Below are 25,000 nucleotides of genomic sequence, written 5' to 3' on the forward strand. Positions count from 1 at the left end.
TAGTGTTTATTAATACGTCCACCACCATCAAACCAGTAGTGTTTATTAATACGTTCACCACCATCAAACCAGTAGTGTTTATTAATACGTCCACCACCATCAAACCAGTAGTGTTTATTAATACGTTCACCACCATCAAACCAGTAGTGTTTAATACATTCACCACCATCAAACCAGTAGTGTTTAATACGTTCACCACCATCAAACCAGTAGTGTTTAATACGTCCACCACTATCAAACCTGTAGTGTTTAATACGTCCACCACCATCAAACCAGTAGTGTTTAATACGTCCACCACTATCAAACCAGTAGTGTTTAATACGTTCACCACCATTAAACCTATATATTACTACTGTATTATTATGGTATTATTACTGTATTATTACTGTATTATTATGGTATTATTATGGTATTATTACTGTATTATTATGATATTATTACTGTATTATTATGATATTATTACTGTATTATTATGGTATTATTACTGTATTATTATGGTATTATTACTGTATTATTATGGTATTATTACTGTATTATTATGATATTATTACTGTATTATTATGATATTATTACTGTATTATTATGGTATTATTACTGTATTATTACGGTATTATTGCTGTATTATTACGGTATTATTGCTGTATTATTACGGTATTATTACGGTATTATTGCAGGTGAAGTATAAGGAGGAGGGTAAGAAGGAGATGAGCATCAACCTGTACTCTCTGCTGCCGGAGACCATCGACACCCAACACGCTAGAGAGGCGTCCACCCTGCAGAGTGAGGTGTTGAGATTATTCACTTCTCTGTTTCAAACATTTGATATAATAGTAATTAGAAATAGTCGATAACGTGGCTCTCCTGCAGGTGAAGTATAAAGAAGGTGTGAAGCAGCAGATCCAGAGCAGTTTGTACCACCAGCTCCCAGAGACCACCGAGACACAGCTGGCCAAACATCTGTCTGAGCTGCAGAGCGAGGTACGCTCAAACGTCTCATTAGTCATATTTAGCTGCCTGAGGACCTTAATTATTCATTCAAGTAGCTTTCAATGGGGACAGTGAGTTCCCCCTTTCATTATTTTATTTTATTTTATTTTATTTATTATTTGTGTTTATGGAGTTTTTTCACTTACAAATATTAAGTAGATTAAGATTATATTTACATAGATACATATGTATTTAAAAAAAACTATATTAAATAAATGAAAATAAATAAATAAAAATGACTCCCATTACATAAGTGATGAAGTAATAACTAATAATAATTTAAAAAAACACCTTATACAACAAAATGTAATCAGCAAACTTCAATTTTCTGGAACCCTGAAAACAAACCATTGAAGACAGATGATATTCACTAAGCAAAGGTTGTGTTTCTTTTGTGTGATGTCTGCAGGCAAAGTATAAAGAAGCAGGAAAGAAGGAAGTGAACTCTTGTCTTTACTCTCTTCTGCCTGAAACTCTGGAGACGCGCCGCGCTAAAGAGACGTCGGAGCTGCTCAGCGAGGTACAGAGAACACGGCGTGACGTCAGACGTCGAACCTCCATGACGATCCTATTCACTTCCTCACGTCCGTCTTCTTCAGGTCAAGTACAAGGAGAGCGGGAAGAAGCAGAGGTCCAGCTCGCTCTACTCCACGCTGCCCGGTACCTCAGAGACCAGCTTCGCCAGAGAGGTGACGGACATGCAGAGCGAGGTACCCGCTCGACCTTTTGTCCTTAAAGAGAACTGTAATACTGTCAGACGTATCAGTTTGCATGTCGCCTGAGACTGAACCCAAACGAGCTTCAGGAGCTTCATTCGTCAGAAGGTCCGGAGCAGGAAGCTGCATCAGCTCATCACACCTGATGTTTTCTATCATGAGTCATCAGGGTGATTATCATCAGAAAAGCATCAAAGAGCTTTCCTCTGTCGCTGCCGTTAATCTGCATTTCAACGACGATGTCGCTAATGAGGCCAAAGGAAGGCCGAGGAAAATACTCAGAGAAATGAATACAAAGAGGATGTGTGAAGGAATAAAACAGGTTCATTGTTGATATTGTTTGATTTCCTGAGCAGCAGGTTGTTCTTCCTGTTATTAAACCGAAGTGTCTTTAACTCGTCATGTTGTGTTTCCGTTGACAGACGAAGTACAAAGAGGACGGGATGAGGAGCCTCTCACAGAGCGTCTACTCTCAGCTCCCACAGACCGCCGACACTCAGTTTGCCAAAACGGTTTCGGAGCTTCAGAGCGAGGTGACGGATCCACCAAGTCAATGCTGCAGATCATTAGTTCCACATCTGAAACAAAATGGTTCCCTGTCGATCCCTCGTGTGTGTGAAGGCCATTTAGATCCAGCATGGGAACTAATAACTGATGTAAAAAGATTGTTTGTTGTTTAATGTGAAAACCTTGAATAACCTATAGTGCTAAAAAAAGGTTATAAACAAGGTTGGATACCTTGAAAACCTTAAGGGTTACAACGTTAAACTTAATATACATTTTATATATTTCTCACATTATGAAGCAGCTTCAGGCTCCGCCTCCAACAATGAGGACCGGAGAACGTGAAAACATTGATTGACTGTAAACTAGAGACTGAGACCATAAACTCATGTTTACAATGTTTACTGAGGGAATAAATCAAGAGAGAAGTAGAGTCATTTTAGACTAGACTTCTATACAACCAGAGGAGTCGCCCCCTGCTGGACACTAGAGAGAATGCAGCTTTAACACGTGGAGCTTTGACTTCTCTTTAAAGAACCGAGTTCATGGTTTGGCTTAAAATAAGTGCCGTTTATTTACATCACTGACGTAAATTAAAACAAATAAACTTTGACTCTTGGTTTCAAACGGGACCCGGAAAGTTTGTTTAAAACATATTTTTTATTCGTCAAAAACAAATATGTTTCCCTTGAAGTGTGATTGACGGTACGGGTTTGTGTTTTATGGGAACGTCACTTTTTGGGAAACCTCTCTGCTGCAGCGGAACTCATATTACAGCGCGTCTGAAGTTTCTCTTTTCATTGTGAGCTGAACGTGTCGTCGTTGACGTATTTCAGGTGAAGTACAAGCGGAGGACGAGGGAGGCGTCCGGCTCTCTGTACTCCACTCTGCCTCAGACTCTGGACACGCTTCACGCCAAAGAAGCTTCTGAGCTGCAGAGTCAGGTAACAAACCTGCAGCCACACACATGCATCCGTATCGTTATATGATCCTTATTATATTCCCGTCTCCTGTTTGTGTTCAGCTGAAGTACAAGAAGAAAAGTAGTTCCCCGGTTCTGTTCCAGCGGCTGCCTGAGACCTTGGAGACGGCCCACGCTAAGGAAGTCTCCGAGCTCCTCAGCGAGGTGACGAGGACGCCGCTCACGCTCCACAACTCAGGCTTTACTAAAGGAAGCGGCCGCAGGATGACGCTGTGTTTTGTTTGCAGGTGAAGTATAAGGAGGAGGGTAAGAAGGAGATGAGCATCAACCTGTACTCTCTGCTGCCGGAGACCATCGACACCCAACACGCTAGAGAGGCGTCCACCCTGCAGAGTGAGGTGTTCTGTGGTCAATTCTTGGTTCTTTGCTCTTCTTTTTAGCGTGTTTGTATGTAAAAGAATAAGTAAATGACTGTGCTGGGAGAGAGGGGTGATGTTCTGAGGAGCAAATTAGATTAAAGTTGTTAATTTACAGGATAAATATCTGGATATTCTCTAAGATTAAAGTAGTAAAATTACAACAAACACGTTTGGATATTTTTTTATCTTAAAGTTGTAAATTTACAAGAATAAAAAAACAGTTAGTCTTTGAGATTTAAGTCATAAAGTTACAAGAAAAAACTCGCAGAATTAATTAAAAAAAATATTTAGAATATTTAGAATTTTAATCCTGTTCTGAATTGATGTGTTTTTAAATATATATATTTTTAAAAGCAATTATTTCGTCATGAAAGAGTATTGATAAGAGTAGCTCCTAGTAGTAATACGATCCTTAAGCCTACCTTAAAGGGAGGGTGAGTAAAGGGGTATTTAGTTACATGCAATCTGCAGCCTCACCACTAGATGTCACTAAATCACACACTGTTCCTTTGAGTCAATTAAATATGACAACTCACAGTTCCACTCTTCCCGTGTGAGCTGAAACTCACCTTGTTCTGTTGTATCTTTAGGAATAATGTGTGTGAAATATGAGAAGTGTTGATGTCAATAGTGAACAATAAATTATGAATGTGATGTCTGCTGCAGGTGAAGTATAAAGAAGGTGTGAAGCAGCAGATCCAGAGCAGTTTGTACCACCAGCTCCCAGAGACCACCGAGACACAGCTGGCCAAACATCTGTCTGAGCTGCAGAGCGAGGTACGCAGTTTAAATGTGATTTAGTTTACGTCAGGGACAACGTCTCAGCGCAGAACGGTGAAAAGTGTTGACATTATACGTTTTCTGGAAAGTGTATTTTTACTATATTATAACAAAAAATAAAATAATAAGGAAGTAAAAGATTGACTGAGCAGAGCCTGAAGGCATCATAGTGTAACTGAAGTGAACCTCCTTTGGTTAGCCGTTAGCGGTGCTGCTAACGTTACTAGCGCTCCTCTGATTGGTTGTTTACAATGAAGCATGATCAGAGATCAGAGACTACAACCACATGTTCTACTGAGTACTGGAGGAGAACCATCATCAGGAGAACTTTATTTACACTGTGATGTTAACATTAAAACTTTATTTACACTGTGATGGTTAACATTAAAACTTTATTTACACTGTGATGGTTAACGTTAAAACTTTATTTACACTGTGATGTTAACGTTAAAACTTTATTTACACTGTGATGGTTAACGTTAAACTTTATTTACACTGTGATGGTTAACGTTAAACTTTATTCACACTGTGATGTTAACATTAAAACTTTATTTACACTGTGATGGTTAACGTTAAACTTTATTCACACTGTGATGTTAACATTAAAACTTTATTTACACTGTGATGGTTAACGTTACAACTTTATTCACACTGTGATGTTAACATTAAAACTTTATTTACACTGTGATGGTTAACGTTAAACTTTATTCACACTGTGATGGTTAACGTTAAAACTTTATTTACACTGTGATGGTTTACGTTGAACTTTATTTACACTGTGATGTTAACGTTAAAACTTTATTTACACTGTGATGGTTAACGTTAAACTTTATTCACACTGTGATGTTAACATTAAAACTTTATTTACACTGTGATGGTTAACGTTACAACTTTATTCACACTGTGATGTTAACATTAAAACTTTATTTACACTGTGATGGTTAACGTTAAACTTTATTCACACTGTGATGGTTAACGTTAAAACTTTATTTACACTGTGATGGTTTACGTTGAACTTTATTTACACTGTGATGTTAACGTTAAAACTTTATTTACACTGTGATGGTTAACGTTAAACTTTATTTACACTGTGATGGTTAACATTAAAACTTTATTTACACTGTGATGGTTAACGTTAAACTTTATTCACACTGTGATGTTAACATTAAAACTTTATTTACACTGTGATGGTTAACGTTAAACTTTATTTACACTGTGATGGTTAACGTTAAAACTTTATTTACACTGTGATGGTTTACGTTGAACTTTATTTACACTGTGATGTTAACGTTAAAACTTTATTTACACTGTGATGTTAACGTTAAAACTTTATTTACACTGTGATGTTAACGTTAAAACTTTATTTACACTGTGATGTTAACGTTAAAACTTTATTTACACTGTGATGTTAACGTTAAAACTTTATTTACACTGTGATGGTTAACGTTAAAACTTTATTTACACTGTGATGGTTAACGTTAAACTTTATTTACACTGTGATGTTAACGTTAAAACTTTATTTACACTGTGATGGTTAACGTTAAACTTTATTTACACTGTGATGGTTAACGTTAAACTTTATTTACACTGTGATGTTAACGTTAAAACTTTATTTACACTGTGATGTTAACGTTAAACTTTATTTACACTGTGATGGTTAACGTTAAACTTTATTTACACTGTGATGTTAACGTTAAAACTTTATTTACACTGTGATGGTTAACGTTAAAACTTTATTTACACTGTGATGGTTAATGTTAAAACTTTATTTACACTGTGATGGTTGACGTTAAACTTTATTTACACTGTGATGGTTAACGTTAAACTTTATTTACACTGTGATGGTTAACGTTAAACTGTCTCATATCTGCAGAACAAGTACAAGGAGGCGGGTAAGAAGGAGGCGAGGACGTCTCTGTACTCCCTCCTCCCTCACACCATGGACACGCTGCACGCTAAAGAAGCTGCAGAGCTGCTCAGCGAGGTAACAACCAATCAACGGCTTCTCAACTCCCACATTACTGAGAGTTGATTGGTTCTCACACCGTTTTAACACACCGTTTTTTTAAATTTCAGATCAAATACAAAGAGAACGTGAAGAAGGAGACGGCCGGCTCACTGTACTCCACTCTGCCCGACACGTCTGACACCAGCTTCTCCAGAGAGATGACCAGCATGCAGAGCGAGGTACAGAAATACACAGGAAACACACAAGTACATGAAGATACCTCTCAGGGAATGTGTGATATATATTATAGAGGTTTGACTGAAAGATGTCCATCATACAGTTCGTTAAAGTGTCCCCAGATGTCCTCACAGTACTTAACTCCTGTAGGTATTTGCACTTAGAAGAAATTAAATGTCACTGGAGTCTAGAAGTTACTTAAATATGTTCTCAAGAGCCTTTAGGTTGTAAAAAGGCCAGTTTGACCTAATTCACCACGACTCAAAGGAACATTCTGCTGATATTTAATATTTTTCTCCATTAAAGACACACTGGGTGACTCACTAAAGCACCAAACATGGATTAATCCGACGCTGAAAATAGTCCCCGAACAAATGCTCTTATGTTCTCCTGTTTGTTTGAAAGTATTTAAACTTTTTGAAGATTTCAGTTGGAACCAATGGGCTCAGATACAACAACATATTAGGGCCATTACAAATAAATCAGAGGGGTAATATTCAGAGAAAATTATGAAATTCTCTATAATAATTAATCAGTTTCTTTCTGGAAAATGTGTCACTTAAATCAGAATTTTCAGTTTTCATAATATATGTCAGTATCTCGAGGTTTAAAACTAACTTCAGCTGAACAAACTAGCATGAGAGACGGGATCAGAGACGTCCGCAGAGTCGGTAACAGGATCTTTTTTGTGCGTTTGCTGCTGCAGTTTCTTCACATCTGCTCACGATTGTAAGTCAAACTCATTTCTTTTGTTTTCTGTCTTTTCCAGAACAAGTACAAGGAGGACGGGAGGAGGAGCCTCCCTCACAGTTTCTACTCTCAGCTTCCACAAACGGCTGAGACTCAGTTTGCTAAGACGGTCTCTGAGCTGCAGAGCGAGGTGAGCGGAGACTGAAGCTCTTCACACATCCTGTCGTGATTTTTATTAATCAGTATCTTGTGATGTCAAAACTACAACGGTGTATTAAAAAAATTATAAAAGAGATAAAAAATATGGACATTAAAGTCGTAATTTTTGCGAAAAAATCTTGAATATTCCTTGAAATTTAAAATTCATAAATTTGCAATGGACCCAATACCCTGTTGTACAAAACTAACTTCAGCTGAACAAGGAAAAGACACATTCTTTAACTGGACAGAAGCTCAGAGACAACAGGTCTGGACACATTTGGAGTCTGATGCTAAATTTGAACACGCTCATTTTTGTTTTTTGTATTGTTTATTCTTTTTTAGATGAAGTACAAAGAAGCAGCAAAGACAGGAGTGAGCAGCTCTCTGTACTCGACTCTCCCGGAGACTCTGGAGACGCAGCACGCTAAAGAGGCTTCACATCTGCAGAGTGAGGTACACAAACACACACAACATCTGGACAGCTCTCTCTGGATCTCACTTTTCTTAATTGACAGCTGCGATCACCTGAAGCTGGTTAGGGTCATAAATTATTCTCTGCAGCTTACACACCTGTCTTCTTTTATTATCTGACAACTATTCAATCTGTTTAAGACTCCCTCTAAGACAGATGTGTCTTTAACTTTGCAGCCTTGTTCACCAAGTTAAGTTTAAGCTTATAAAAGTGTCGATGACTGAACTGTCAGATCTGAAACTGTCAAACACCCAAACTCAGATCTGAGCTTGATGGATCCACGTTTACACTGTTGGGATTGTTTGGTTTTATGAGGTTGTTCTCCATAGTCTCCAAGATGGACTTTGAAGAGAGCTCAGACGGTTCTTTGGCTGGTACTCCTGTCTGTTTCTCCAAACTCCACCTACTGTACTAACACAGTGACTATAGTGAACTTCAAAGTGTCTCTTTAAGAGATAGAAGCTGTAGTAAATGAAGCACCTTTTCCTCAGCATCAATGTGTTCTATTCTGCTTCTACTTCCTCTCTGGTCTGGTGATGCTTGTTCTGTATAAACTGAAGCCACATGAAGTGATTGTTGTTGATTGATGGCAGCTGAAGTACAAGCAGAGTTTAAAGAACGACGCCTCCAGTCTGTTCCACCTGATGCCAGAAACCAACGACACTCGGTTCGCCAGGCAGCAGGCGGAGATGCTCAGCGAGGTAACGGACGCTTTCTGCAACAACATGTTAAAAAGCAGACATTTGATGGTATTCATACATCCATATTTGACTGATTAACACACAGAGATAGAGGCTGTGTCTCAGGTTCTTCTCTGCTGTAGTAAGAGAGCTCATGTCTGGGCTGTGCTTCTTCTGTTCCTCACAAGGTGAAGTACAAAGAGGAGGGTAAGAAGGAGATGAGCGTCAGTCTGTACTCTGTGCTCCCCGACACCGTCCTCACCCGGCATGCTAAGGAGCTCACCGACATGCAGAGTGAGGTGAGTCACAATGCACACTTCATAGATGTACGCGTTTACTGCCAACACGGTCACACAGGATGAAGCCTGTGATGTATTGAAGAGGACACACGATGGGTTTTTAGGTTGTTTTTCCCGTCATTCGTATCTTCTACGGTTCGTATGTTAGGAAACGTTACTCCTCATTTCACCTGGATTTTCATACAAAAGTGAAACAACAAAGAGTGACAAGTGTCTTTAAAATAAACTTCCGTCTTCTCAGGAAACGACTTAGTTAAGTTTAATAAAAGATTGTGAAAATACTTCGTTAGCGTCAGGAAAAGATCGTGAAATATTTAGTTAAGTTTAATAAAAGATCGTGAAATACTTAGTTAGCTTCAGGTAAAGTGTAAATGTATTTAGAGTCTACAGACAGGCGACTTTCAGCACTAAACCTGAATCCTCACTGTGTCTCTCAGGCTAAATACAAAGAGGCCGGCAAGAAGCAGACGTCATCGTCTCTTTATCACCGACTTCCTGAAACTCTGGAGACGCAGCACGCTAAAGAGGCCTCTCAGCTGCAGAGTCAGGTAAACACACGGAACAAACCAGTAGAAACCCTCTCCTGTGTTGGTGGAGTAGAGATTCACGTTTACTCATTTTGCAGTCGAGGAGAATAAACATGCAAACCCACCAAACCCCCTGGAAAAGTTGTTTGATCTCAAACGTCTCATTCTGTGTCCTGCAGATCTGGTATAAAGAGGCTGTGAAGAAGCAGTCGTCGTGTCCAGTTTACCACCAGCTGTCCGACACTCTGGAGACGCAGTTCGCCCGAGAGCTCACCGACATGCAGAGCCAAGTACGAGCAAAGCCTCTTCACAGCCGAACATTATGGACACGACGTCAAAGCAACGTCTTGATCACAAAGTAGATCCTCAGGGTTTTAGAACGCACGTCATCCTGATTCAATATTAATATTCAATATGCAGAGAAACATGAGACATGTTGTTGTTGTTGGAACTCTCAGTGTAGTCCTGATCCTCTATCTGAACCAGTCTCAGTGTAGTCCTGGTCCTCTCTATGAACCAGTCTCAGTGTAGTCCTGATCCTCTCTATGAACCAGTCTCAGTGTAGTCCTGATCCTCTCTATGAACCAGTCTCAGTGTAGTCCTGATCCTCTATATGAACCAGTCTCAGTGTAGTCCTGGTCCTCTCTATGAACCAGTCTCAGTGTAGTCCTGATCCTCTATATGAACCAGTCTCAGTGTAGTCCTGATCCTCTCTATGAACCAGTCTCAGTGTAGTCCTGATCCTCTCTATGAACCAGTCTCAGTATAGTCCTGATCCTCTATATGAACCAGTCTCAGTGTAGTCCTGATCCTCTATATGAACCAGTCTCAGTGTAGTCCTGATCCTCTCTATGAACCAGTCTCAGTGTAGTCCTGATCCTCTCTATGAACCAGTCTCAGTGTAGTCCTGGTCCTCTATATGAACCAGTCTCAGTGTAGTCCTGGTCCTCTCTATGAACCAGTCTCAGTGTAGTCCTGGTCCTCTATATGAACCAGTCTCAGTGTAGTCCTGATCCTCTCTATGAACCAGTCTCAGTGTAGTCCTGATCCTCTCTATGAACCAGTCTCAGTGTAGTCCTGGTCCTCTATATGAACCAGTCTCAGTGTAGTCCTGGTCCTCTCTATGAACCAGTCTCAGTGTAGTCCTGGTCCTCTATATGAACCAGTCTCAGTGTAGTCCTGATCCTCTATATGAACCAGTCTCAGTGTAGTCCTGGTCCTCTCTATGAACCAGTCTCAGTGTAGTCCTGGTCCTCTATCTGAACCAGTCTCAGTGTAGTCCTGATCCTCTCTATGAACCAGTCTCAGTGTAGTCCTGATCCTCTATATGAACCAGTCTCAGTGTAGTCCTGGTCCTCTATATGAACCAGTCTCAGTGTAGTCCTGGTCCTCTATATGAACCAGTCTCAGTGTAGTCCTGATCCTCTATATGAACCAGTCTCAGTGTAGTCCTGGTCCTCTATATGAACCAGTCTCAGTGTAGTCCTGGTCCTCTATATGAACCAGTCTCAGTGTAGTCCTGATCCTCTATATGAACCAGTCTCAGTGTAGTCCTGATCCTCTATATGAACCAGTCTCAGTGTAGTCCTGGTCCTCTATATGAACCAGTCTCAGTGTAGTCCTGATCCTCTACATGAACCAGTCTCAGTGTAGTCCTGGTCCTCTATATGAACCAGTCTCAGTGTAGTCCTGGTCCTCTATCAGACCTCCATCAGTACAGAGACCATCAGAGAGAAGATGGTCTGTTTCTATAGAGTTGTTCTGAATGATGTCATCGGAGCCACCGGGTCAGATTCTGGTGAAACCAGATGAACTCATGCAGGTTCACCAGAACCTCCTTCAGCTCAGACTCCAGCAGAGACCTGGTCCACTGTGGACAGACCCAGATCCTCCAGCAGAGACCGGTCCACTGTGGACAGACCCAGGTCCAGACCCAGAGATAAAAGTTCCTCGTAGTAACTTTAAAGTAGATTTTCCAGAGCTTTCAGTCACATCTCATGGACGTTCTCAGTGGATGGAGTCTGTTCAGCTCGTTGATTAAAGAGAAATTGAAATGATGAACTATTTTAACAGATGGCAGAATCTCAGTCACTCTATAGTTCATAGAGTGAAGCAGTGTGTGTGTGTGTGTGTGTGTGTGTGTGTGTGTAGACTCTGGATGCTGTGATGTGATGGATTTCTGTCGTGAAGCCCCGGAGAACTCTTTAGTTATGAATGAATGAATGTATTATGAATGAGTGAGGCTTCTTCTCTGTTTCTGTGGAGCTCTCAGCAGTCTCTGTTATTACACATCCACAGACGTTGTTCATGGTGTTATTACTGATTATAATCCGTCTCATCAATCAGAACAAGTACAAGGAGGCCGGCCTGAGGAGCCTCTCTCAGAGCTTCTACTCTCAGCTGCCACAAACTGCAGAGACTCAGTTTGCTCAAAGTGTTTCTGAGCTGCAGAGCGAGGTGAGAGGACCGTTCATAACGTGTTATAACACATGCATGGATGGATGGATGGATGGATGGATGGATGGATGGATGGATGCAGCAGAACAAAAAAAGAAGGAAAGGAGACGTTAAAATCTCTTTAAATGTTTGTTTGAAATTATTTTTAAATATGACAATCCATACTTTTGTTTTCTTTAGTTACATTTTTAATCCTGCTAATCCTAATAACATAATAATACAATTCAAATTTAATTTAATTTAATTTTAATTTTTTATTAAATTACATTTTTTTATTTAAATGATATAATAATAACAATAATAATAATAATAGTAGTAGTAGTAGTAATAATAATATTATAATAACATCAACAACAAGAACAATAACAATAATAATTATTATTATTCGTTGTAGCATTAATGGTAATACTTTTTTACCATAGACACATGAACTATATTGGTATTATTTCTGTGTGTTGAATGGAAACTAGTATTCATATCATGAAAACAGAACTATAAGAGTTCCCTAAAGGACAAAGCGTGGTTTTGTGTCTTTCAGACGAAGTATAAGACGTCGGGGAGGCAGGAGGCCGGCAGCTGTCTGTACTCTGTGATGTCAGAGACTCTGGACACGCAACACGCCAAACAGGCCTCTCAGACCCAGAGCCAGGTACCCCCCCACCCGATCACGTCCATGCTCAAAATGTGACAGAGATGTCTCTGCATGTTACACAGTTTGAGTCGGTGCGGTAGTTATAATAGTGTAAAACATGTGTTCTCTGTCACTGACTGATGAACGCTGTCGTCTCTGCAGCTGAAGTACAAAGACGACGTGCTCAAGTCCAGCTCTCTGTTCTCCAGCCTTCCTCAAACCCTCCAGACGGAGCGGGCCAAGGAGGCGACGGAGCTCCAGAGTCAGGTGACCAACACAGACCAACAGCAGTTCAACATTTTATTTATTTTATTTATTTTATTTATTTTATTTATTTTATTTATTTTATATTTGGCAGGTTCTACCCTCCGTAGGCAGAAGTATATAAAGTGATAAAAAGTACCTCCAGTGATGAACACATTAATGCATCAATAGTTATATTACAATAATATAACTTATATTATTCTCTTTTACTTTTTGGTATTTTAAGTATATCTTAATATTTATATTTTTGTACTTTTACTAAAGTAACAGCGTTAACTGGTTAACTGGTTTTAACTGGCTGTCCTTGAACACAGCAGCACTAACAACCCGTCTGTAAGAGAAACTTATTAAAAAGGGTTATTGTTGTTGTGTGACGTTGGCGCTCACTGATGGAGGCAGCAGTAGAGCAGTGACTCTGAGAGGTGAAGTCACTGTTCTTATGAATGAGTCTGGTGTCTCTGTGTGTGTGTGTGTGTGTGTGTGTGTTTCAGGTGAGATATAAAGCGGGAGGAAAGAAGGAGGCGTCGTCGTCGCTCTACCACCTCCTCCCCGAGACGCCGGAGATGCATTTTGCCAAACAGATGTCAGAGTTTCAGAGCGAGGTGCAGCGATGTGATCGTGTTACATCTTCTATGTGTATATATATATCTGTGTTTTTATACATCTTTTATGTATATATCTGTGTTTTTATGCATCTTTTATGTCTGCAGACGAAGTACAAGAAGGACAAAGAGGATCTGCCCAACTCTCTGTTCTCTCTGCTGCCGGAAACTCTGCAGACTCAGTTTGTGAAAGAGATGAATGAGACTCACAGCGAGGTGAGAGACAACCAGGATGTTATGTTATTATTATAGATATATATATATATATATATATATATATATATATATATATATACACACACGTATATCTATATATATATGTACTGTATATATATATATATACATATATGTGTGTACATATCTATAGATACAACTTAAAACCAAACAAGGATCAAATAATAGTTTGAATATGAACATCTTGCACTTATTGTGTCTTAAATTGTTAAAGAGTTGGGTCAAACAGAGGCGGGAAGCTGAAATCCCATTGGTGGACAGCTGATGATGTCACAGAATGTTGTCATTACAGCCACCAATCAGGATGCACGTCTGATAAGAGTTGGTCGGAGGAAGATTGTACATTTTTAGATGTTGGTGGTAAAGAGCAGATTGAAGGACGACTGTGTGGTTGGGTTAATACTTTGTGTGTGTGTGTGTGTGTGTGTGTGTGTGTGTGTGTGTGTGTGTGTGTCAGGTGAAGTACAAGCAGGCTGGGAAGCAGCAGACGGCGTCTTCTCTTTACTCCAAACTGCCCGAAACTCTGGAGACCAAACACGCCAAAGAAGCGACTGAACTCCAGAGTGAAGTGAGCGTCTCTCCTCCTTATCTAAAGAGCTCAACACACAGCAGGAAGACAATAACGGAGTTTCATTCATTCATTCAAAACACAGAGGCGTCTTCACCTCACTTCTTCTCACGTGTTCTACTTAATCTGACATTTGGATAATGAGATATGAATGTGTTGTTGGAAATGTTAAGATTCAATAGTAAGAAGAGGAATGTTGAAGTCATATCATTGTTTTGTGTTTGTTTTTGTTTTCTTGTACTTGTGAGGTTAATCATAGCTGTGTCACTCACAGAATATCACAAAATATCACAAAATATAAAATATGAAACGCATGAGACACAAAATGAGGAAAGAGACGCAAAACAACTACAAAGAGACACAAAACAGCTACAAAGAGACACAAAACAACTACAAAGAGACACAAAACAACTACAAAGAGACACAAAACAGCTACAAAGAGACACAAAACAGCTACAAAGAGACATTAAACGATGAGAGAGACACAACAAACTACAAGATGTAAAACAGCTGCAAAGCGACCACACAGAACTCTATGAGGACTATGAAAAGGTGCATCACGACCACAAAGAGACACAAAACAGCAACAAAAAGAGGCTGAACAACCTGAAGTCTGTGCGTCTTCCTCTGTGTAGGAGAGGAGGCGGGGCCTTTAGGAAGGTTTGTGGTTTCCGTGTGGAGATCTTCACACCAATAGGTGAACGTGTGTACCGGCCCTTTAAATCATGAACCTGTTAAAACTAAGACTGGTTCTCATTCAGTGATGTTGTTTTTGATTCTTTGTTGTTTCTCCGACAGAAAAAGTACAAAGATGAGGGGAGGAAGGAGATGACGTCGTCTCTGTACTCTCAGCTTCCTGAAACCTCAGAGACTCAGTTCGCCCGAGAGATGACTGAGATACAGAGTGAGGTACACACACACACACACACACACACACACACACACACACACACACACTGACCTAACACGTAGAAGACGTTGTGTGGTTTGATAAATGTCCTCCTGAACTTGTCGTCTCTAGAACAAGTATAAGGAGAGCGGGAAGAAGAGTCAGAGCGCCAGCGTCTACTCCCAGCTCCCAGAGACCAACGACATCCAGTTTGCCAAATCTGTTTCTGCAATACAGAGTGAGGTACGGAGAGATGTTACGTCCTCTAATAACTGCAGACTGATATCACGATGCTGACCTCACACGCCAGTGTTTCAGACGTACGTCCTGATGCTTTCGTCTGGTTTTTCTAGACCAGGTATAAAGAAGCAGGGAGGAGGGACGCGTCCAGCTCGCTGTACTCCAGGCTTCCTGAGACTCTGGACACGCTGCGCGCTAGAGAAGCGTCTCAGCTGCAGAGTCAGGTGTGAACAGATGATCCAGGTCTACCACCAGACTCCACTGACAGAAACAGTGATTCTACTTTGCACCACAAACACAGTAACCGACTGAGCAGCCACTCCTGTGCTCTGTGAGGTAGAATCACTGTTTTTATGAATGGAGTCTGGTGTGTTTGAAGAGACAGACAGTGCTCCATCTACTACAGCTAAGACGTAGGGAGAAGTGCCTCGTACTCCAAACTGTCCCTTTAATTCCCTTTCATCTTGGTGCAGGTGAAGTACAAGCAGGACGGTAGGAAGGAGGCGAGCGGCTCTCTGTATCACCAGCTGCCTGAAACCACCGAGACCCAGCTGGCTAAAGAGCAGAGAGACATGTGCAGCGAGGTGAGGAGTCCACCGACAGACCAGGAGCAGGAGCAGGAGCAGGGGATGAAAGGTCGGGTCGCTGAGCTCCGTGTGCTTTCCTCCTCAGGTGAAGTACAAAGAAGAAGGGAAGAAGGAGGTCGGCAAGAACCTGTACTCGCTCCTCCCAGAGACCGCAGAGACACAGTTTGCCAAGCAGATGTCAGAGATACAGAGCGAGGTGAGGACCCTGAACGCCTCGCGGGCATGCTCTGCATTTGAACCTGAATTCAATCATGTAATCTGCAGGTTACATTTTGCACAATTCATCATAATAAATGCAATGCAGTTTAAGTCAAAGTTGTATTTAAGTGTTTTTGTTCTCAAAGGTGGATAAATACTCTTTATTATTGCTTAAATGTGTCTATAAATGAACATGTTGCTTCATATTGCTCTGTGAGACAAAGCACCAGAAGGACACAGAGGAAACAAAGGAGGAACTGGAGGATGTAATGATGATAATAAACTTTTCTTTTGTCTGCAGACGAAGTACAAGAAGGACAAAGAGGATCTGCCCAACTCTCTGTTCTCTCTGCTGCCGGAAACTCTGCAGACTCAGTTTGTGAAAGAGATGAATGAGACTCACAGCGAGGTGAGAAACACTCACTCTGTGCTTTGTTGACAAGTCTTCAGAGGATGTGTGTGCGTCCGTCCTCAGAGACTAGAATAAGTGTGTGTGTGCTGCGTCTCAGATAAAGTGACCAGCGCCGTCTATTCTGGTGGTGTTATCAGAAAGTCCTTCAGGGCGGCTGGGTACCTTCCCTCTTACTCTCTACAGCGCTCTGTCTCTGGTGATGCTGTGATCCTGACTCTCTGCAGGTCAAGTACAAGGAGGCAGGAAAGAAGGAAGCCAGCAGCTCTCTGTACCGCCAGCTGCCCGAGACCCTGGAGACGCAGCGCGTTAAAGAGGTCACCGAGCTGCAGAGCGAGGTACGCACAACATCCATGGTTCACACGCTGCCTCCTGCACACGCTCGGTGAGAATGACGGCGCGACGTGTCGTCTGCGTTTTCTCACGAGGGAACGTTGCTCTTCAGAAGGACTAATGAAAGAATAATGCGCTTCACTTTCGGAGACACTTGGCCGAACGGCGTGCGTGTTTGTGATGCTGCTCGTAGCTCCGGTAGAACAGAGAGTGTGTTATGTAACCCAAGATGTTCAGCAGACAAGCAGCTGAGAGCTGAGAGTCTGTCATCGTGGAGATGTGGGTCAGTCTCTCTTTCTGGTCCTCCACTAACGGTTGACGCTGGTTTTAGGATTAAACCAGCATGTCCACTACTCACTCGCCCTCCTGGTTTAGATCAAAACTAAACCCACAGTACAGTAAGTGAAGGTCGTCGTTGTTTCCTTCAGAACAAGTACAAGCAGAGCGGGAAGAAGTCCATGTCGTCCAGTCTCTACGCTCAGCTGCCGCAGACGACCGAGACGCAGCTCGCCGCCAAGATGTCCGACCTGCAGAGCGAGGTTCTGATCAACAACACAAGCGTTCTGACACACACACACACACACACACACACACACACACACACACACACACACACACACTACACGTGAGGGTGTGTTCCTTGTTCCTCAATGAGTTTCTCGTCCCTCTGCTCAGAGTAAATACAAGGAGGACGGGATGAAGAGCCTCTCTCACAGCTTCTACTCTCAGCTTCCAGAAACGGCAGAAACTCAGTTTGCTAAAACCGTCTCTGAGCTGCAGAGTGAGGTGAGCAAGATTCATTCTTCTAATACCACGTTTAACTCAAACACTGATGTTATCCCAGGATGCAGTGCGGTAGAGATAACGATGGCAACCTCCGGTTCTTTAAAGTGAAGTCTGTGCTTCACGTGTTAAAGCTGCATTCTCTCTAGTGTCCACCAGGGGGCGACTCCTCTGGTTGTATAGAAGTCTAGTCTAAAATGACTCTACTTCTCTCTTGATTTATTCCCTCAGTAAACATTGTAAACATGAGTTTATGGTCTCAATCTCTAGTTTACAGTCTTCTTCAACACAGCATGATGTTCATTTAGTACATTATGGAACATTTAGAGTCAAACACACCATAAAGAGGGGATGATTTAGGGGCGGGGCTACACGCTGATTGACAGGTCTCTACGTCACGCCTCCTCAGTCCATATCTGGTCACTTCCTGTTCACCAGTTGATAGAAAAGGGTATCTTCACATTGATTAACCTGTAAACTGCATTCAAATAAAAGGAGAGGATAGAAAGTGTCCACCTGTAACTAGAAACACAACAGCAGGTGCTGTGACCGCTAGCTAACAGAGCTAACAGCTGACGCTCTCCTCAGGCTAGGTACAAGGAGGCGAGCAGGAAGGAGGCGAGCAGCTGTCTGTACCACCAGCTCCCTGTCACCATGGAGACGCTGCACGCTAAAGAGGCGACGGAGCTGCAGAGTCAGGTAACGAGATGGAGCCGCAACCCTCCTCTGTATGAGACTGCTCTACAAACGTGAACTTATACAGGAATGATGTAATGTGTCAGTCCTGGTGTGGTTTACCCGGTGTCTCCGTCTCCTCTCCAGCTGAAGTACACAGAAGACGGGAAGAAGGAGCAGAGCTCCAACCTCTACTCCGCTCTGCCTCACACTGAAGAGATGAAGGCTGCTAAAGCTGCCATGGAGCTCCAGAGTCAGGTGAGCCTACAGCGAGTACTCACATCTTCTACTGCAGTAAGAGTACTAATACCACACTGTAGACATACTGTGGTACAGTAAGAGTACTCATACTACACTGTAGACATACTGTGGTACAGTAAGAGTACTAATACCACACTGTAGACATACTGTGGTACAGTAAGAGTACTAATACCACACTGTAGACATACTGTGGTACAGTAAGAGTACTAATACTACACTGTAGACATACTGTGGTACAGTAAGAGTACTCATACTACACTGTAGACATACTGTGGTACAGTAAGAGTACTAATACCACACTGTAGACATACTGTGGTACAGTAAGAGTACTAATACCACACTGTAGACATACTGTGGTACAGTAAGAGTACTAATACTACACTGTAGACATACTGTGGTACAGTAAGAGTACTAATACCACACTGTAGACATACTGTGGTACAGTAAGAGTACTAATACCACACTGTAGACATACTGTGGTACAGTAAGAGTACTAATACTACACTGTAGACATACTGTGGTACAGTAAGAGTACTAATACCACACTGTAGACATACTGTGGTACAGTAAGAGTACTAATACTACACTGTAGACATACTGTGGTACAGTAAGAGTACTCATACTACACTGTAGACATACTGTGGTACAGTAAGAGTACTCATACTACACTGTAGACATACTGTGGTACAGTAAGAGTACTAATACTACACTGTAGACATACTGTGGTACAGTAAGAGTACTAATACTACACTGTAGACATACTGTGGTACAGTAAGAGTACTAATACCACACTGTAGACATACTGTGGTACAGTAAGAGTACTAATACCACACTGTAGACATACTGTGGTACAGTAAGAGTACTAATACCACACTGTAGACATACTGTGGTACAGTAAGAGTACTAATACCACACTGTAGACATACTGTGGTACAGTAAGAGTACTAATACCACACTGTAGACATACTGTGGTACAGTAAGAGTACTGACTTCCTGTTGACTTCCTTCCTCTTCCCCTCTTCATGTGCTGCAGAATAAATACAAGCAGAAAGGCCGGCAGGAGATCAGCTGCAGTGTTTTCCACCAAATGCCAGAAACCAAAGAGACGGAGTTCATGAAGCAGATCTGTGATCTTCAGAGTGAGGTGAGACATCGATGCTTCATGTTCCTCACACTCTCTATGTACCAGTGGAGAGCCAATGCAGGTAAAACACACACACACACACACACATATATATACAGTATATACACACACACACACACACACACACACACACACACACACACACACACACACACACACACACACACGTGTACGTGTGTGTGTGTGTGTGTGTGTGTGTGTGTGTGTTGTAGAAAATAACTGGAAACTCAAGAGAGCCATGACATTATGTTCTTTACAAGTGTATGTAAACTTTTGACCACAACTGTATGTATTATGGAGCCGAGGGAGGGGGTAGTATTCAAGTAAAAGTTTCTGAAATTTGGATATTAAAATTGTAAATTTACAAGAAAAAACTCTCTGAGGTTAAAGTCACAAATGTACGAGAATAAAAACTCCTGACTTTGAATGTTACTGTGCATAAGTAGTGTTTTTGTATATATGTTACATATATGTGTTTTTTTTATGTGATGAGGTTTGATCCAATCAAAGCATATTTCTCCTTTATTTTAAGAAAACACAAGTTTTCCACTTTTCTTTCCTCCTAACTTTGTGAAGTTAGTGAGGGTTTTTTTTTGTAAATGTTTGACTTCATAATCTCAGACAATACTCAAGTTTTATTTTCTCATAAATGTATCACTTTAGTTGCAGAGAATGCATCAGAGACTTGTTTTATTGTGAATTCTTCATAATATTTTTTTTACCTACAGTCCTAATATGGCGTCATAAAATGACAATATATTTTCTATTGCTCTCAGACAAAGCACCAGAAGGACAAAGAGGAAACAAAGGATCAGCAGAGAACTGGAGGATGTAATGATGATAATAAACTTTTCTTTTGTCTGCAGACGAAGTACAAGAAGGACAAAGAGGATCTGCCCAACTCTCTGTTCTCTCTGCTGCCGGAAACTCTGCAGACTCAGTTTGTGAAAGAGATGAATGAGACTCACAGCGAGGTGAGAGACACTCACTCTCTGAATATTGTATATATTGTATATAGATATATATATAAATGTATATATATATCTATATATATAGATATATATATGTGTGTTTGCGTTTGCCTGGAACAGACAGTTTAGTTTTTTTCTCTTTTTCAACATTACAGATTAATAATTAATCATGAGTCTAGCTCACAGCTTGTGGTTGGAACACTGTGCCTCTCTTTATGTTCTTAGTGTTTGTTGTTCATGCGTCACTAAAAAGTGTCTTCATCCATTTAGCTCATAACAGTATGTGAACGTCTGTGAATAATATTTAAAGTGTTGCTGTTAGAAATGTTTGAAATTCAATTTGACTAATTTTGGGCCTTAAATTTGAGTTCAAATATAAAGATTTGATCAGATTCTGTTTGTTATTTGTCATAATTAGTACAGTTAGTAGTATATTAGTATATATTTATAACATACAGTTTTATGTCATCAGCAAACAAGTTTATATTCTCTTAAACCACCATCTTTAATCCCCACATACACTTTATATTAGCTCTTTATAATCCTGATTACAGAAGAAAGTCAAAGAAAAAGTGTTTGTTATTCATTTTTAAAACTATTAACAAGTGGCCGCGTACTTAAAGCAGAATGAAGAATACTTCCCTTCAACATGGTATACTCTGTATCGTGTCTTTTGTCTTTGCGGCGTTATAAACTGTGCAGTTATTGATCTTCTATTGTGGTTTTTCTGCTCCCAGAGTAAATACAAGGAGGCGAGTAAGAAGGAGCTGGTGAACTCTCTGTACTCTCTGCTGCCGGAGACCAAAGACACTCAACATGCCAAAGAGCAAAGTCAGCTGCACAGTGAGGTACGAAGCTTCAGTCACTGCACTCTGTAGACACGTCATGACAGTCATGAACACGTGTTTCTGATGCTGCATTCATATCTTTTATATCATCTGTTTCATATCAGCGCATACATGAATTTAGTTTCATAATTATTCCCCATAAATGGAAATGAGCATTAATACAATATGCTGTTTGTGTAATCTTACTTGGCTCAATAAAAATATTGAAATCAAACTTATAATTACACTAAAGTATCTAGTTATGGACACACCAATACGACTTTTGTCCCCCAAATAACAATTCCAATAAGCAAAAAAATCTGCTAATATTGAGCATGGATCCATTTCCCTGAAATTTTAAATAATAATAATAAATCTACAATATGTGTAGAACTGATGAACATCATGCAGCAACATTAATTTAGACTGAGAACATTGTTTGGAAGTTATTTAATGTCCATAAATTGGTGTATTTCTAATCAGAATGAATACATTGATATCATATTTAAAGCTGATACTTCCGCCTTTATACAACAACTTGTATTGCTTGTAAATGTGCTTGTACTGCTTCTTTAAAAGAGCTGGATATGTCATCACTTGGGTGTTGTGTTTCTTAACGTGTTGCACTGTGAGGAGTTGTGTGTTGCGTTGCAGAAGGCGTACAGGGAGGAGGGTAAGAAGGAGGCCGGCTGCAGTCTGTACGCACAGATGCCCCAAACCATCGAGACCGTGTTCGCCAAAGAGCTGAGCAAGACGCAGAGCGACGTGAGTCCGTGTGACCGCTCCAAACCTCACAAATACGCAGTTCATTTTTACTGTGAAACAGTAAAGACTCTCAGTAAAGGTATTACTTTGGATAAAGGTAAATCAAATGATATCCATTTGAAGTACATTTTAAAAGTAGATATTTACAGTTACCAGAGCCGGCCTGTAGCTCCATCCTCAGAAAGAAGAAGTATCTGCTTTGACTGCAAAATATCTGCGAGCAGATTGCCCTCATTACTGCTGTTTGCATAAAATCGCAGTAAGTAAAGAGCAAGTCTTTTGGGGTATTTATGTGAATGTGAAGCAGATGTGGCGCAGGTTGGATTATAATCCACCCTGACACGAAGAGACGAGAGTTTAGAGAAGAGCAGCAGGTGGAGACAGACAATGATTTCTAACTAAAGAGCAAATGTGAGGCATTTAAATAGTAACGTCCCAAGATGCTCTCTGTTTAAAGAGTAACTAAACCCCCAAACCCTGTTATCCAGCCGTAAAACCAAGTAGTGTTGTTGATGGATTCAGGTCCTAATCTTGACATTTTAATGCAAACTATGAATTCTACATGTCGTGTTATACATGTACATAGTGACTGATCGCCCCTGCTTAAACCCTGGTTTAGCATAAGCTAATTGAAAGAGTAACTGCCAGTCATTTAAAAACAGGAAAGTCCAGCTACCTGTTAAAGTAACGTAGACCAATGCCGAGCAGTTTATTTGGTGCTTTTTATGTTCTGTAACTATAGCGTGAAATCATGGTGCAATTAGCAACCTAGCTAGCTAACAGCTTAGACAGGACTAAACACACAGAAATACCCTTTAACAAGTAGCATTAAGTTTCATAAATAATAATGACTTAAACATTAACTCAATTAAAATCTAGTCTGAAACAAAACAAAAAGATAAAAATGTGACTTTAAACCCACCACAATTTTTCAGGAATCGACTAAATGTAATATATCTGTCATAATTAACACACACACACACACACACACACACACACACACACACACACACACACACACACACAGAGGAAGTGTTGTACTGTGTTGGTGTCGTTTTGTCTGTCGAGGCGTGAACACAGAGAGCAGCTGTGTTGGTCTCCACGGCCTGAGGACACAGACACTGACCTACTGCCCACACACACACACACACACACACACACACACACACACACACACACACACACACAGTCGAGACAGACAGCAGGTTGAAGCTCTGAAAACACACCATTGCTGTGAATAAATCCACTTTTACTTTACTCATGAGCGTCAGTGGGTCCAGAGGGCAGGAGGTCAGAGGCCAACTGGAGCGTGAAGCATAGACATCACACACACACACACACACACACACACACACACACACACACAGTCGAGACAGACAGCAGGTTGAAGCTCTGAAAACACACCATTGCTGTGAATAAATCCACTTTTACTTTACTCATGAGCGTCAGTGGGTCCAGAGGGCAGGAGGTCAGAGGCCAACTGGAGCGTGAAGCATAGACATCACACACACACACACACACACACACACACACACACACACACACACACACACACACACACACACACACAGACTGTCTGACGCTGTACAAATGATCTCAGACCTACAGTCTGGACACAGAGTGATGTCTTTGTTACCAAAGCTTTTATTTTGGTGGTTTACAGCAGGAGCGCCGGCCCTTTAAGAATCCCAACAGTGTGGAGGTTTTAAACTGAAACGTGTTCATTGTGAACCTTCGTTCTCCTCTTCGTCAACCAGCTGAAACGTCATCACAGATATAATTAAACTGTGAATTGTTTTTTAAACGTGGTCATTTGAAGTAGAAGAAGAAGGCAGCAGGTTAGGTAATCTTCATTTCAAGCTGTGAACTTCTTCTTCTCACTGTTGGAATCTCTTTGTTTTATTTTTAGACAAATGAACTGAATCTGATGTTCAATAAAGACTAATGTCTTTATTGAACTGCCGCCTTCTCCTCCTCTCCTTCTCTCCTTCCTCTTTCCTTCCTACCTTCCTTCTCTCCTCCTCTCTCCTTCCTGCCGCCCCTCTCTCTTCTTCTCTCGTCTCTCCTTCCTGCCTCCCTTCTCGCCTCCTTTCTCCTCTCTCCTTCCTGCCTCCCCTCTCTCCTCCCTCCTCTCCTCTTCTCTCCTTCTTGCCTTTCTCCTCTCCTCCTCTCTCCTTCATGCCTTCCTCCTCTCTCCTCACTCCCTCCTCTCTCCTCTCCTCTCCTCTCCTCTCCTTCCTTCCTTCCTGACTCTCTCCTCCTCTCTCCCTCCTGCTGACCTCATCTCCTCCTCTGTCCTCCCTGCGTCCCTCCTCTCCTCTCTCCTTCTCTCCTTCTTTCCTCCCCTCTCTCCTCCTCTCTCCTTCCTGCCTTTCTCCTCTGCTCCTCTCTCCCACCCCTCTCCTCCCTTCTCTCCTCCTCTCCTCCTTCTCTCTCCTCCTCTCTCCTCTCTGCTCTCCTCCTCCCCTCCGTGTGTAGAAGTCCTATAAGGAGCAGTACAACCTTCAGAAGGGGAGGTCTAGCTACAGCTCCATGAGAGCTCTACCGGAGGTGGACCACGCCATGGAGGTCACCAAGAAGCAGAGTGAAGTAAATGTTTCTTAAATGTATCTTTTTCTTCTTGTTCTTTGAAGCTCAGGAACGTTACAGACGTTTAACTACCAGATATCTCCAGCTGATTACTTACAGTCATTATTATTTCTATTGTTTCTGAAATTGTTATGTTTGAAAATGCTAAATGAGGTATTCTCTAATCTAAACATTATACCAAAGGTTCAGAA

General features: G+C 41.2%; 1 protein-coding gene across 6 annotated transcripts in view; it reads left to right on the forward strand.

Moving 5' to 3' along the window:
* The window catches only part of LOC137872075 (nebulin-like), a 44,423-nt gene that overhangs the window by 9,909 nt on the left and 9,514 nt on the right, over positions 1–25,000 (forward strand). For all 6 annotated transcript variants that reach the window (XM_068710306.1, XM_068710305.1, XM_068710311.1 and 3 more), the window contains 39 exons: positions 675–785; positions 868–978; positions 1,397–1,507; positions 1,587–1,697; positions 2,126–2,236; positions 3,044–3,151; positions 3,232–3,333; positions 3,417–3,527; positions 4,215–4,325; positions 6,202–6,312; positions 6,405–6,515; positions 7,283–7,393; positions 7,747–7,857; positions 8,470–8,577; positions 8,745–8,855; positions 9,293–9,403; positions 9,562–9,672; positions 11,729–11,839; positions 12,378–12,488; positions 12,633–12,737; positions 13,226–13,336; positions 13,445–13,552; positions 14,028–14,138; positions 14,937–15,047; positions 15,160–15,270; positions 15,381–15,491; positions 15,741–15,851; positions 15,940–16,050; positions 16,354–16,461; positions 16,689–16,799; positions 17,223–17,333; positions 17,470–17,580; positions 18,166–18,276; positions 18,400–18,510; positions 19,547–19,657; positions 20,524–20,631; positions 21,366–21,476; positions 22,110–22,220; positions 24,699–24,809. In XM_068710306.1, the coding sequence (XP_068566407.1) occupies positions 675–785; positions 868–978; positions 1,397–1,507; positions 1,587–1,697; positions 2,126–2,236; positions 3,044–3,151; positions 3,232–3,333; positions 3,417–3,527; positions 4,215–4,325; positions 6,202–6,312; positions 6,405–6,515; positions 7,283–7,393; positions 7,747–7,857; positions 8,470–8,577; positions 8,745–8,855; positions 9,293–9,403; positions 9,562–9,672; positions 11,729–11,839; positions 12,378–12,488; positions 12,633–12,737; positions 13,226–13,336; positions 13,445–13,552; positions 14,028–14,138; positions 14,937–15,047; positions 15,160–15,270; positions 15,381–15,491; positions 15,741–15,851; positions 15,940–16,050; positions 16,354–16,461; positions 16,689–16,799; positions 17,223–17,333; positions 17,470–17,580; positions 18,166–18,276; positions 18,400–18,510; positions 19,547–19,657; positions 20,524–20,631; positions 21,366–21,476; positions 22,110–22,220; positions 24,699–24,809 (4,299 nt within the window). The remainder of the gene's footprint in view (positions 1–674; positions 786–867; positions 979–1,396; positions 1,508–1,586; positions 1,698–2,125; positions 2,237–3,043; positions 3,152–3,231; positions 3,334–3,416; positions 3,528–4,214; positions 4,326–6,201; positions 6,313–6,404; positions 6,516–7,282; positions 7,394–7,746; positions 7,858–8,469; positions 8,578–8,744; positions 8,856–9,292; positions 9,404–9,561; positions 9,673–11,728; positions 11,840–12,377; positions 12,489–12,632; positions 12,738–13,225; positions 13,337–13,444; positions 13,553–14,027; positions 14,139–14,936; positions 15,048–15,159; positions 15,271–15,380; positions 15,492–15,740; positions 15,852–15,939; positions 16,051–16,353; positions 16,462–16,688; positions 16,800–17,222; positions 17,334–17,469; positions 17,581–18,165; positions 18,277–18,399; positions 18,511–19,546; positions 19,658–20,523; positions 20,632–21,365; positions 21,477–22,109; positions 22,221–24,698; positions 24,810–25,000) is intronic.

The sequence above is a fragment of the Cebidichthys violaceus genome, unplaced genomic scaffold (assembly GCF_023349555.1).
Source record: "Cebidichthys violaceus isolate CVI_PGR_0920_01 unplaced genomic scaffold, fCebVio1.0.p SCAF_15, whole genome shotgun sequence".
Classification (NCBI taxonomy): domain Eukaryota; kingdom Metazoa; phylum Chordata; class Actinopteri; order Perciformes; family Stichaeidae; genus Cebidichthys; species Cebidichthys violaceus.